This window comes from Podarcis melisellensis (genome assembly GCF_964234715.1).
Source record: "Podarcis melisellensis genome assembly, chromosome: 12".
NCBI lineage: Eukaryota > Metazoa > Chordata > Lepidosauria > Squamata > Lacertidae > Podarcis > Podarcis melisellensis.
In genome coordinates, this window is record NC_138544.1 from 34178574 (window position 1) to 34193262 (window position 14689).

The 14689-nt window shown below is 42.3% G+C and overlaps 1 protein-coding gene across 5 annotated transcripts in view; it reads right to left on the reverse strand.

Annotated features, from left to right (window-relative positions):
* ANKIB1 (ankyrin repeat and IBR domain containing 1) overlaps positions 1-14007 on the reverse strand; it is a 48086-nt gene extending 34079 nt beyond the window's left edge. For 4 of the 5 annotated variants that reach the window (XM_081931230.1, XM_081931231.1, XM_081931232.1 and 1 more), the window contains exons 1-2: positions 13869-14007; positions 1179-1443 (exon numbers count right to left, since the gene is read on the reverse strand). In XM_081931230.1, coding sequence (XP_081787356.1) covers positions 1179-1366 — 188 coding nt within the window. In that variant the 5' untranslated portion in view covers positions 1367-1443; positions 13869-14007. Of the gene's footprint in view, positions 1-1178; positions 1444-13857 lie in introns of all 5 variants that reach the window. The other variant, XM_081931229.1, reaches the window with a different exon arrangement.
* Positions 14008-14689: the final 682 nt, after the last annotated feature.

A 14689-nucleotide genomic window follows, 5' to 3' on the forward strand; every position in this document is an offset into this window, starting at 1 on the left:
CAGCAGCGATATTGTAAAAGCCCATTTTTGTTAGGTCGCAAATTTAAGCTGTACTTTAATTTTTCAAGGTCAGAATTTGGAAAAAAGTGTGGTTTATATTCAGGCCAAAACAGTACTTCTAATACAAATGCAAAAGAGAGGCATCTTCTCATCTGCAAACTTTTAAATGAATGGGCTATTCTGTAGCCGGAAGACTTTCCTTGTTTCCATACATCCTATTTGATGAAGCCTGGCAGAAATCCTACTCAATGTTGTTGGCGTTATTATATTAGATCTTCTCATATTGTCATTTAAAAATGCAGCCCTGTAATGACTATTTGATAATATACTGCATAATCTAATATTGCTTTATGACTCACCGAATCAGGATGATGTGTATCTTTGTTTTAAACTGCTCTGTACCAGTGTTTATGAATACAGGAAGCTGTTTCTTAAGATACTCCTGATAATATTAATAGCCTGTAGCTTCCTGGTAGCCACAAATAGAATTTATGTGTAATACAAAATGTTAAACCAAAGGGCCATACACTATAAGGCATACACTGAAGAATTTATATTATTTAATAACCAGTCTGGTTTAATTACATCTTGTTTGTTCCAGAAGCATCTGCCACAGGGAAGATCTACTGCAATTCCAGAAACAGAGGATTGCTGCTTTAAAAAAACTACCTTTCCTCTCTTTTCCAAATATTTGGCACAGCAGATACATTGCAGCTCTCGAAGTGCTGCCTTCCACCACTTAAAGATGAAAGCTTCATCCCTTTCTCAAAACTGCAAGTAGAGCAAGCATCATATCCCTGCATTCTTTATTTTACAAACACTTGCACAATACAGTGTTCTTGTACTAACTCCGACTTTTCCATAGAAAAGAAGCAGAGTTATGTTCATTTCAACATTGGCCAACATAGAGCAACTCCTGAGCTGAAAGTAAACACCACCAAGTTCTTCAGCAACCTTTTAGGGCTATGAGGATAAGAAATCAAACATGCATGCCCTCATCTTAGAATTATTCTGGAGAATATGTGCACGTTGGAACTGGAGCCAGTGTAAAGAGGTTATCCATGGCAAAATATTGAACTTGTACATCAAAAGATAGTACTATATTAGATTATGATGATATCAAATCACATGTCACTTAGCACATCTAGAAACACTATGAACAAAGCAACAATACTCACCCCAATATTCGGTTCATCCCATGCCTGGCAGCATAATGTAATGGAGTGTTATGCTGGTAGGGTTCTCCATAAGAAATATTAGGGTCCAGAGATTCTTTTAGTTGAGGGTTGCTCTCATATATTTGGCAGGCCAAATTTTCATCTCCATTTATAAGTGCTTTGCGGAATTTAGTAGTTGTATTTCCCATGTTGTTCTTAGTGGGGTGGTGCTTCTTCTGCCCCCCTTCAAACACTTGGTGTGGAGGTCAGCAACATCTTTTAAATTCTGAAACAAGCAAATAGCATTGCAAATTGGGTTGAAGAAGCTATACTAGGAATTTGTCTAAAATTAATCAGCCCTTTAGGAAAATTACAATCTAAGAAGCTTTTATACTGTCCTTATTTGAAAACACTAAGTTCCTTCAACTATCTAGTTCTACATAGTTTTAACTTGCACTCTGTAAAACCATTAACATCTTTACTACATAAACTTGGTAAAACATTTCCAGATATACACTTTGGACCCAAATCAGTGGAAACTGCATAATAATAACATTTCCGTCAACCTCATCCTGCAGTGGTGCAAAAAAAAATCTCAAACAAAATTTTTGTTAGTAAATAAAAAACTCTAGGAAAGAATTGGGATTTGAAGAAAGCCTGGGGATAGGAAAATTATTTAAACTCCATTATACATTAAGGTAAATCATGTGCAACTGATCTACAAATTTTCCTTAATCCAATCACTGGGGAATATCCCAGTAACTTTTATATCATACTTGTGTGGAACAGCAGATAAATTTACCATGCTGATGCACTCAGCTCAAGTCTTTACTGGGAATTTTCATGAACAACTATTCTCAGCGTTAAACAGGAGCTTTCACAGACCTGAAATATTCTTCAAAAGTAATAGTTTTGTGCCATTTTGCTCCTGTTCAATGACGCGCTTCAACACATCCCACCCCATTTTAGAACAGGGTTCTTCTTACTGGCTTTGTGTTCAAGTCAGTCAGAGATATCAGGGCCAGTGTGACAACACAACAGCACCAGATAGCCGATCAGCGAATGCTACACTGCTGACCCTAGGTTCATTAATTTCAATGGGTTTACTCTGGGTAGGACAAGCATTGGATACAAGCCATAGACTGTTGGCCTGGTAAAGGCATGCAGGCATGAGTAATGGAAGCTAATATTCCCAGCATAGCCACCAGTGACAATCTGTAGAGACATGGTGATGTTTATAAGACAAGCGTCTGCTAGCAAAGACCTATAGTAGTTGCTAGCTCGGCTGGGCGAACAACCAGCTGTGGAGATGAACATGCCAGTTCAATACTCTACAGCGCTGACATGCTCAGACTGCAAACTAGAACTGATACCTGAATGAATTACCCAAACATTTGTTGATTCTACTTTAATGTATAAATTATTTAGATTCAGCTGTGTGACTTACCTATGAATTGTGCTAAAAGTGTTTAATTATTATTACAAGCCCTAATGTTGTAGAAGCAATCTAAATCTATTTGGTTCAAAGAACTAGTCTTAAAGCAGATTTCATGCAGAAGTAAATAAAGACACAGGAAGGAGAAGATGTGTCTATGGAATGGAAGATGCAAACCAGGAAGATTATCATAACATGCTGATTAGATTATGGAAAATAGGGGTAGTTAACCTATCACTCATAATAAACTTTGCAGAGGGAAGCAAAAGGCAGGCACGGGTAAAGGAAGGAATAGCTGAGGGAGAAAAGAATGAGATGGATACTAAGAATCCACATCTTTAAGGGCATGTTTATATAAACACTTCTAAAACGAGGGACAGGGAGCTAGATCCGACCAATAGGCCAGATCCTGAATGTCCCCAACCCCAAATGCCATTTTGACAGGAGGACAGGCCACCCATGATGAATCATTTGCTTTTACCATGATATCAGAAGAAGGGTTTTCTTTTCTCAGAAAGCCTGCCTTTTAACCTAGATGTATCCCGAAGTTGAAACAAAACACAAAGATTCCTGGGTAGGCATAGAGAGAGCTAAAGTAAAGAGAAACATGCTAGTCTTTAATTTAACAAGGGCAGGGGTTAATTTGGGGTGGTGTTACTAGGTAGTAAGTGTCAATTTAAGTCAAGCCAAATTATATAGTATTACTGAATGGCTATTTTGTCCAACATCCTGCTTCTCTCACTGGACAACCCAATGCCTACAAGAGGCTCATAGTCATCTCTCCCTTTTATTCCCTGGAACTGGTGTTCAGTGGCATGGTTCCATGGATCCTCTAAGTATCATGTAAGTATCATGCCTAGCAGCCACTGACAGTCTTCCTTGCCCATGAATTTTTCTACTCTCCTTTAAACCCATGTAAGTTGGAAGCTATGAGCATATCCTGTGTCAGTGTTTTCCATAGTTTTAACTACGTACTATGCAAAAAAGTGTTCCCATTTTTCTTCCTTGTATTTCTCACCATTCAGCTCCAACGGATGACCCCAAGTTCTAGTGTCTTAACAATGGGAGAACTGAAATGAAGATCTGTTAGTACCATTGTGCTTGCAGATCTTTGGTTTTGACAACTGTGCACATCTTAGCCATGAATACTATTTTTTCTCAATAAAAAAAGCCCAGGAGAAGGACAGAAATCCATTTATACTTTCCATGAAGGATCAAAAGATATATCTAATTACAGCATATGATTAGAAAAAAAAACCCTGGTTGTGTTATACTTTCCAAGAATTAGCGTTATGATAATTTTATAAATGCTACTAGGCAAACAGATATTATTGCTCTCCTAAAGACATTCATTTATATTCCTTTAACAATGAAGCAATTTAACCAGCACATGCCACTTAAAGACACTTCATTTCAAAACATAAGTCAAATACAAATGAAAGACACCATTTCAAAATATTAAAAGAACTACAAAGTGAAGAACACAATTTTAAAAGAAAGCATTGCTATCTATCCAAAGTCCATGATTAGTTATAAACAATCTGAAGTCTTAAAAGATATTTAAGAATTTGAGGGAAGGAGTCCAAGAACAGTCTTTCTCAAAGCTGATTCTTATACTTCCTTCTGAGGAGAAAAAGTCTCTAAGTATCTCATATTCCTACACAGCCCATATGAAAATCTCAACAATATCAGGTATTTTTCTTTGCAGACCTTTTTCTGACACAATAAACTGCTGATTTTTTTACATGTAGATTATGTTGGCTAAACAGCTCCAGGTCAAAGGGTTGCAGGCAACTAAGTTTTACTCAGAGTAGACCCACTGAAATGCATGAACCTAAGTTCATTAATGTCCATTTACCGTATTTTTCGCCCTATAGGATGCACCGGCCCATAGGACGCACCTAATTTATGGGGGGGGGGGGAATAAAGGGGAAAAAATGATTTCCCCCCCAGGCGTGGGGCTGGGACGGGGGAAGCCTGAGCTTCCCCCAACCCCAGAACATGCAGCTCTCCGCAAGCCACGGGAGCCCAGCACCGGGCTCCCACGGCTGAAGCTAAGCCTGGGCGCGTTGCGCCTCCCCGCTATCCCCGAGCTTGTGGGGCTGGCGGCAGGGAGAGGCGGGCTTTTCCCGCTGCCAGCCTCCAAACCAGGTGCTGCGCTTCCCCGCTGTCCCCCGAGCTTGCGGGGCTGGCGGTGGGGAGAAGCAGGCTTCTCCCCGCTGCCAGCCTCCAAAGGACAGCGGGAGACAGCGGGATGGCGTGCTGCGCCTCCCCGCTGTCCCCCCAACTTGTGGGGCTGGCGGTGGGGCTCTCCTGAAGCCTGGAGCGCACTGACCCCTCTCGCTCTCCAGGCTTCAGCGAAAGCCTACATTCGCCCCATAGGACGCACACACATTTCCCCTTAATTTCTGGAGGGGAAAAAGTGCGTCCTATAGGGCGAAAAATACGGTATTTCAATAGGTCCACTCTGAGCATGACTAAATATAAGATACAGCCCAAAATGTAGTCCTCACTCTATTTTACAACATTATGCCAATCAATAAGCCAATGTCAAACAATTATACTTTTAAGCCAAGAAGTGAACCAACCTTTTCTTTTCACATATAGCACCATTGGGCCTTCTTTGCACCAATGATAGCTGGTGATCAGTTTTCCAGCTCAGACACAATAAATTTCATGACTTCCTAAAATGACCTTGGGTGATACTTTACATCATCCAGAAAGTTGGCTGTAATAGCAGATTTCATGGACTTTACTAGATGATCCTTTGGTGTGCCTTCCAACTCTACAATTCTATGATTCTCATGTGGCCTGCCACAAATAAGCCATCATCCACTTGACTTCACTTTGCTACATGGTAGGCAAAGCTTAACTTCTTATTTTATAGAGGCGATCGCTTGTGTAAGCTAATTTCCTGTTCCTGAGAGAATTCCTTGCTTTCCAGCTGTCAATCATGACCCCCCCAGATTAAGATTTGGATTGGATCACCCTGATTAAACAGCATAAAATATGGAATATGCTCATAAACATTTCCAGAGGAGACCAGCTGCAATAGCCCTAGGTGTGTAAGTCCTGGGTATATTCGGTTGACTAAATCTGAGATGGGGAACCCATAGCCCTCCAGATGCTATTGACCTCAACACCCAACAGCCTTAATCACTATGGCCAATGGTCAGGAATGATGCAAGTGTTAGTTCAGCTACATCTAGACTGCCACAGGATCCCCAACACGAGACAAGATAGACCAATATTGTGGTTCAGTGTTTTGCTTTTGTCTTTTGATTGTGCATACACTCATTTCTCTTTTCTTTCCATACTCCAATTAAATAGACTTAATCACTGAATATATATACTAGTCTCTGGACACCCTCAAGAGCTGCCTGTTGCCTCCTCCCACATTGTTTAGTTCACCTGGGCTTTGTTACTTGGATTAAAGGGCATGGGTGATCAAGAGGGATGATGAGCTGAAGTTGCAAAGCCAGAGACTTGGGAGTTCAGCTGGCAGCTGCTCCAGCAATTCATAAGGCAATGGAGATCTTGTGGTTTTATTTCTAGATAGCTTAAAACCTTGGCAATGTCTCTCATAGCCAATTACCTTCTCTAAAGGAGAAATGCTTGGAGGAAATCTGTCAGAAGTTGATCTGAGCACTTTATATATTTGTGCTATATGTTACCTAAATCAAATAATAAATAATAATAATTTTATTATTTATATGCTGCCCATCTGTACAGGGTTGCCTTCCAACATCTTCTAAAAGCCATATAGTTATTTATCTGTTTGCTATCTGATGGGAAGGCATTCCAAAGGTTGGCCCCACTACTGAGAAGACCCTCTGCCTGGTTCCCTGTAACTTCATTTCTTGCAGTGGGGGAAATGCCAGAAGGCTTTTGGAGCGGGATCTCAGTGTCTAGGCTAGACGATGGAGGTGGAGACGCTCCTTCACATATACACTGAACAACCATCACCAGTAATCTTAAAAATGTAATCAAGATCAACATGCTTTCTTCGTATTACAATATTAGAATCATACCAACATAACTATATAAACATTTCCCATACACATGTCCAGGATTAAAATAATGAACATTCCATATACCTGCATTTATCACACACATTACAAGATTTCAACTGAAACACATGAATATTGCATGATCCAATGCAAATCACAACTGTTAGCATATAAATAGGATAATTAAAGACAACTGATAATTAGAAAATACTTGTCTTCAAACAACAAAGATGACTTAGCTACTTTGTTGGGCCCAGGAGGTGGAGGAAAGATTTGAGCTACTAAGCAACCACAATATACATTCCCCAGCAAGCATTAACATCAAGTTGGGTCTCTGTTGCAGTTGCCAAGCAGTGTCACTGGGGAAGTTAAGAATAGTGGTGGAACCGAGCTACTGGCTGCAGTATTCTCCCTTCAGAAGACAGCAGTCTCACATATAAGGAAGCATTTCCAAGTAGCTCTAAAGAGGATTTATTTTAAATAATTGAAAATCGCCTTTGTACAGATACGTTACTAATTGCTAAGCACCTGCTAAGCAGGCCACCACTTGCAGGCCACCACAAGGCCTCGCAGACTGCCGCTGCTTCTGCCATGATGAGGCTTTGCAGGCTGCTGATTATTGTGCCACTACTGCCAGGCTGCTGTTGCTTCTGCCTCCCCCTGCCGTTGTTGATTCTGCTGCCGCCTAGTAGGTCTGCTGGCAGTCCCAGATTATTTGTATTCACTATGACTCATCACTGTACTTTGGTAAAAGGTAAAGGGACCCCTGACCATTAGGTCCAGTCGTGCACGACTCTGGGGTTGTGGCGCTCATCTCGCTTTATTGGTCGAGGGAGCCGGTATACATGTGGCCAGCATGACTAAGCCGCTTCTGGCGAACCAGAGCAGCACACAGAAAAGCTGTTTACCTTCCCGCTGGAGGTACCTATTTACCTACTTGCACGTTGTTGTGCTTTCGAACTGCTAGGTTGGCAGGAGGAGGGACCAAGCAATGGGAGCTCACCCCATCGCGGGGATTCGAACCGCCGACACTCTGATTGGCAAGCCCTAGGCTCTGTGGTTTAACCCACAGCACCACCCGCGTACTTTGGTAGCCAAGCCCAAAACCAATTTAGATGCATTTGGGCTTGCCTGCTGCTGAAAGCGACCATGAGGTGATTGATAATATCTTCACTTATCAGTTTTAGACCCTTAAGTTGTAGCAGTTCCCAGGACATTGTCCTGTTCGTCTCTACGTAATTCCTTCCTTATTTCAGAAATTGATATATCATGATGTTTAGCTGGTGATATATCAGGTACCCAGGTGCCTGGGATTTTCCATACAAGCATTCCAGATACCAAGGAGTAACAGAACATTCACAACAAGGATTTGTCCTGGCAGCAAATTTTGGAGGAAATGAAGGGGGCACTTACTGCAGTGGAAACTGATGGTATTGGAGTGAGCGCATTCTGAGTTAGTGGAAATGGATGCTTATGTTTATCTGTACAAGCCTCTTTAGTCAATGATTATACACCTAATGATGCTATTCAATGCTTTCATAGCACGAGGAAGTTATTACTGCCATTTGTTTCCTTCCCATTATAGAACTCCGATACCCAAGAAATGAAGATTTAATAGCACTCATGGAATGGGGGTATTAAAAGCAAATTCTGAATATGTTCTTTCACTCACCTCACTTATTTGGCTCATCACTAGGCAGGAAGCCTTATCAAGTGCTGTAAGTGAGGCAGGAGGTTCCTTCTAAATGCAAAGCTCCAAACTACTGAGTTGCCAAATATACAGGAGATTGAATGTTGGAAGCCAAATGGGAAGTAAGGACAGGAGTGTAGCTGAGTAGACCACTCTCAAAGAAAGCAGGGAAGCAACTTTGTTTCCTTCTTTGAGCAATTTCACAACCAGTCATTCACACACGTGAAAGTACTGTAGTAATCAGCATAGGAGACAAGGTGGGTAGGAGAGGCATATTCTTTCTAGCCAACTAAAATTGTATATTGACATAGATGCCAGCCCCAAAATAGGGACAGAAATACCAGACACATGGAAAGAGTTAAGACTATGAACTGCTGTTTCATTATTACACAAGAGATGCACGATCTAGGACAACTTAACTCCTTTGGATGTACTTTCCTATTAAAAGTAAGATACCTTAAAAGATATCTATAGCAAAATGCCAAAGGAGCTAAGATAGGATACTGATCAATTATTGGTTGACTATGATTCCATCTAATCAAGAATGTTTTTAGGCAAAAGGCAGCATTTCTTTTTATTGGATGATATCATCCAATACTTATTTATACTTGCATGCAGGCACTCCTTGCACTATAACTTTCTCCAGAAAGTTTCTGCTCTCTCCCTGATTAAATCACACAGTCCAACTACTTTTACTGACCACATGCTGTTCAAGTACAGACATCTCTGAAAATATCATGGTTCAAGAAGCAACATTATACAAGTACACATACGCAGTAATCAAATGCATGCGTCTATAGTTATGAGCTGATTGGATTCCTGAATTTTGCCGAAGCCAGAAATTCTAACTGAACAGTTTCTTCTATGAGTATGTATGTGATGAGCTGTCATAGTGTACATATATACTTCAAGCACCACATGTAGTTAAGTGACTTAATTTCTGGTGGTGGTTCACTGTGAAAGCTTAGCGCTACAAACACACTGTACACAGTTTGCCACTTGGAAATTATGAAAGTAGTTTGCACCACTAAATGCATGTTGCATTTAGAAAGACTGTACAGTGGTACCTCGGGTTACGTTACCTTTGGGTATACTTCTGGATTTCGCCCTGCGCACATGCTTAGAAGCGCTCTATGGCGCCACGCGTGCACGCAGAAGTGGTCCTCTGGATATGGACTTTTTGGGGTAAGTACGGACCCCCGGGTCAAATTAAGTTCGTATCAGGGGGATCCACTGTATGTGTAGGCCTCCCAGTGTGTGCAAGAGAACTTGAGTGTGAACTTCTCCCTGCTTCTCCCTGCTCAGTAAAACTGATTGCTCAACCAGGTCACCTCTAAAGAAGCACAATATAAGTTGGAACCATCTGCATCATAAGCAGGTATGCTGAAAACAAGACATAGGGCAAATTTCTCATTTCCCATAAATGCAAGGGAGCTTTCCCTTCCCAAAGGAAAGGTCCTCTGTATTTGTTGTGTGTTTCTTCAGAAGCACTCTTTTTAAAGAAACAACCCCCCCATATGTGAATTTTGCCCATGTCCCAGATGCAAAGATATTTTTAAAAGATAGGTAGCACAAGTATCCAGTAATCAGGACTACCACTGCCAATTGCATTTGCTGTGGGGAGGAATCATAGCTCAGTGGTAGAGCATCTGCCTTCAATACAGAAAGTCTCAGGTTCAATCTCTGGCATCTCCAGGTAGGGTTGGGAGACAATCCTGTCTGAAACCCTGGTGAGCTACTGGCAGTCACTGTAGCCAATACTAGATGGATCAATGGTCTGACTCAATACAGTATAAGGCAGTTTCCTAGGTTCTTTTTTCTTTGGCTTGGTATCCTGTTAAACATGTGAGAAGTACAATCTTCTCTTGGACCAGGTTTCTACCATTAGAACAGTTCTGTTTTCTGTTACTATCAAATACTAGTTCTAAAACTGGCAAGTCTACAATACAGAATTATGCCAGTCTAATAGTCCACACCTTATTATATATAGTTTACATGACCTGATAAGGTACTCAAATCATTTTTCAATTGAGTGATATTAGGCGGCTTCTAGAAACAAAAACAACCCTCAATACACAAAGCACTACACAGAACAAATAGCAATTCTATAAAGAAATTTATCTTCAGTATTAATGAAGGCTTAACTTATACTAATCCAGACTGCACCACAGAGAAAGCATTAAAGGCTTAAAATATCATCTTATAAATTTACCTTTAGTACGATCATATCAAATTTAGAACAAATTAATAGTATCATTCAGCCTTCCTTCAACCTCATGCCCTCCAGATATTTTGGACTACAATTTCCACCAGCCTAGGTCTGCATGCCCAATGGCCAGAGAGTTGTACAACAATTGGAGGGCCATAGCCTCACCTATCGCACAGTTTATCCTTTGGAAAGAAAATTAACTTGACCAAAAGCTGATAGCCAGAAGATCTGCTTGAATATGTCAGCATTCTAGAAGTACTAGAAATACAGTAAGTTTTAGGTCTTCAATACTGTAGTTGTATTAAATTAGATATTGTAAAAAGATGCTAAGTGATGCATTCATAATAGTTAGCATAAATGATCAGAGTTCAGTAGTTCAGCTTACAATTATAGAAAAAGAAAGTTATCAGCTTTCTCCATACCAGAATGTTCACAGCTGAGCTATATTACCACAAGTAAGCTGTATTTGTCAGAAGTATTGCACTATACTCATGTGCTTCTACTCTAAACAATACCCTGTCTGAGAGCATGCTGTGTCATATGACTGACTTTTGTAATAGAGAAGATTCTCCCAAGTGTATGAACTGGGTAATTCAGACCCTCTGAATTCCAATTGCTTTGCTAATTATCTATCCCTACAGACTATTGAAGGGGAAAGTTGTACCTATTAAGTACCAGCGTCTCTCAGTGTTTCTTAACACAGATAAACAGAATGATGCAGATAGACAAAATTTTAATGGTTATAGATGAATATGTATCTTTATAGACCAAGGGATTTTTTTTTTTAAAAAAGATGGTAATACATTAGAATCACTCACAATGGACTTTCAGGGATAGGATGAGTTAAAACTAACACATTACTAAGTGAAACTAGGTGGGGGAAATAGACATATGCTCTATACAAAATGGCTTGTTTCACTTTCTCCCAGGTAGTCAGGACAATATATTGGAATAAATATTAATATGACAACTTCTTAATAAGCTTTATTATATCAAATTCCAGAGGGGAAGTTATATTAGTCTGCTATAGTAAAAACAATGAGTTCTGTTGTACCTTAAAGACATAGCTTTTGTGGGGCAGGCATAGAAAGTATTCACTATAGAATGACTTTTCACCTTCTGTACAATGTAATATCTTAAAACAGGCAATAATAGTTAAGAATGAGATAATTTTCATTTTAAATATTTATATTACCCATTTTACCGTTCACAATTAAGCAAGAAATAGTATGTAAAAATGAATTACTTTGTATGAAAGTAAATTAGATTAATATTCCACTTTGAAAAGAACAGCATGCAAGTAATTGTTTATCTACTGGCAGACAGACATTACACAATTGACCTATATCAAATGGAAATTGTCATGAGTACCCCCCCCAAAAAAACCCATTTCACAAAAGATGAACTGCTGATGAGAAGAACCCTGTCCCAGCCAAAACGCCTACACCCCCATCAAACAAAACAGACCAAAAAATTTGTCAACACCTCCCAACCAAAAAAACTCAAATTTACAAAAAAGGGGGCATGGGGGAGGGGCTTAGTGGGCACCAGAGAGGCTGTCCAAGGGTGCTAGGTTAGGATTGTTGTGGGGGCATGGTGGTTTAACCCTCAAGGGATTATATGCATTACAGTACTAGCACTGCACATTTTCTACCAACTGAATAGATTGTGTTCAAACAGTGCAATGTCCCACAATTCCTCAAGTAAATACTACATTCCACCTCAAAAGAATGTGCATGCCTCCTAAAATCTCTACTTACACAACAGCTAGTTTTCTGCAGAGTTATTGTTTGGCTTTGATTTTAAAATCAGACTGCAACTTTTCCAGAAGTGGAACATCTTCCAAAAAATCTGTCCCAAGATCTAAGCAGTCCTTGTCCAATTAATTATATTCTCTTATAAGGAAAAGTTAGCTGAGGCTTACCATGTAACTGCTTCATAAAATCACCAATTATGTTACAAAGTCCTTCTAATTGTTTCAAAAGCAAGATTCTAACTACACATGACACAGATCCGTAACAAAAACCAGGTGGCTGCTTGTCGTAAAGAAAAGCAGCTTTGGAAGAGGGATTTCAAATACAGAAGCAGTGGAAAGATGTTTCATCCTTCCCCTCACACCCATCTACTGCATCGCTGGTCCGGATCCCCCTCCCAATGCTGTTTCTTTTTAGGAAAAGCAGCTGCTAGCCTTTTGTTACATATGCATGTGTAACATATGACTAGGCTCTAACACGTTAATGATAAGCCTTACATTGTCAAGTGATCCTGGCTGAAATTTGTATTCTATTCTGCTTGTACTATCAACTGAATTAAACAAAGAAGATTTTTCTGGCCTGTACCACTTCCTGTTGTGGCTGTGTGTGTTTGTTTGAATACCGCCCCTCCCCTTCATAATGACTTTCTAGCGTGGGAGAGAAAACCCAGCAAAGAGAAGACTAGTCAGAATCCATTTCCTACCAGGTTAATTGTCTAAAAGCAGGGATCTTTCTCTCCACGGGATACATTCAAAAAACGCAACCACACTAGCTACATGAAGTGGTACAGGCCAGAAAAAAACTTTGCCAATTGATCCCTGCTGATGACATTGTGGCCTTCACTGATTATAAACTATCTGAATGCAAAGTAGTAAGCCCGGATGTGTAATCTAATTTTGTGCATCTGTCTCTCCTCCTCTCTCTCTCTCTCTACACACACACACAAACACACACACACACACGGCCACACCCTTGTACTCAGCGCTATTTGCTCCAGAATTCTGTCTCCTGTCTATAATTTCAGTGTACTGAAAAGGAGGGCCGGGCACCGCAGGACTTAACGGTGAATGTGAATGAAAAATGTAAAAAAACCCCACCACCACCACCAACCCGATCTTACCCATAAACATACACTAAGAGGGTTGGGGCAGAATGAGAGAAGAGACAACAAACCCACCCAACCATTAACAACTCGGGATTTCCAAATATGGAGAGCTATTATGGTGGTATTAAACGAAGGTCCGAAAGCCCCCGCCCCCTCTCCGCTCTCTAGTCAAAGCCAAACCTCCTGAACTGGGTTTGGCGCCGGCCACCCTTTTCCCCCAAAACAGCCCCACACATCCCGAAAGGCACATTTCTGCGGATGCCCTCGACCCCCTTCCCGAAGGACGATGTCAAGTTACGTGCAACTGCCCTTTATACACCCTCACCAAAGGAAAAAGGGAAAACCGAACTCTGACTGAAACCCTCTTTTTAATTTTATTTTTTTGTGGTGCCATTCGACTGCCAAACCCCGCCGCTCCCTCGATATAAGCACCCAGAAACTAGAGAGTCACGAAAGGGACCCTCCCTGTGGCAACATAAAGACACATACACACACACCTCCGACTCACGGGTTCCTCACAGGGTCACTCCTCGCCGGCTTGCCGGTGCCTCCATCCATCCGCCCGGCGACGGCTGGGAGTAGTTATCCGCTGCCCCTTTCCCTCTTAAGGCGCCGCCACTCCGCTTCCCCGCTCCTCTCCTCGTCCCTCCCGACAAGCCCGCGAGGGGCAGCGGGGCCAGAAGCGGCCGTTCAACCCCCTCTTTTCCCCCTCAGAGGTACGGAAAGGCGCCCCCCGCTAGAGACCCGAGCCGGGTGGCGGTGAGAGAGGGGTGCGCGTGCGCGAGGGCAAGCGCTGGCAAGGCCCCCCCCCCCCCGCCCGCCTTTCTCTCGGCTCGCGCGCCGTTCTCAACCCCCTTTGTTCGGCTTCGGCGGCGGAACTCTCCCGAAAAGCTTCTCCGTCCGTCCGGCTGCTGCACCGCGTCTCGCAGGGCCCTTCAGAGAAGCCTTTCGCGCTCCAGACCTCGCGAGAGGCCCGCTCCCCTCACGGCCCCGGCGTCTCAAGCCCAGGCATCTCGTGGCAGCTGCGGCATCTCCACACGAAGAAGGAGGAGGAGGAGAAGGGAGAAAGCCGAGGCTGCTGCTGCTGGTGCTGCTCCTCCTCCTCCGGCGGCCAACAACACAGCGGCGGCAACAAGCGGTCGGGCCTCCGACCCGGAACCTTATCGGCGCTCGGAGCCGCACGGGAAGCGGATCTGCTGCCGGCTCACGGGGGAGGGAAGCTGGGCGGAGCCCCGGAGGAGAGCGAGAGAGAAACCCCGGGGTGGGGCAGGGGGGAGGGCGATGCGCATCTTACTCCCCGGAGGAAGAGACCCCTTTCAAGGCTGCGCG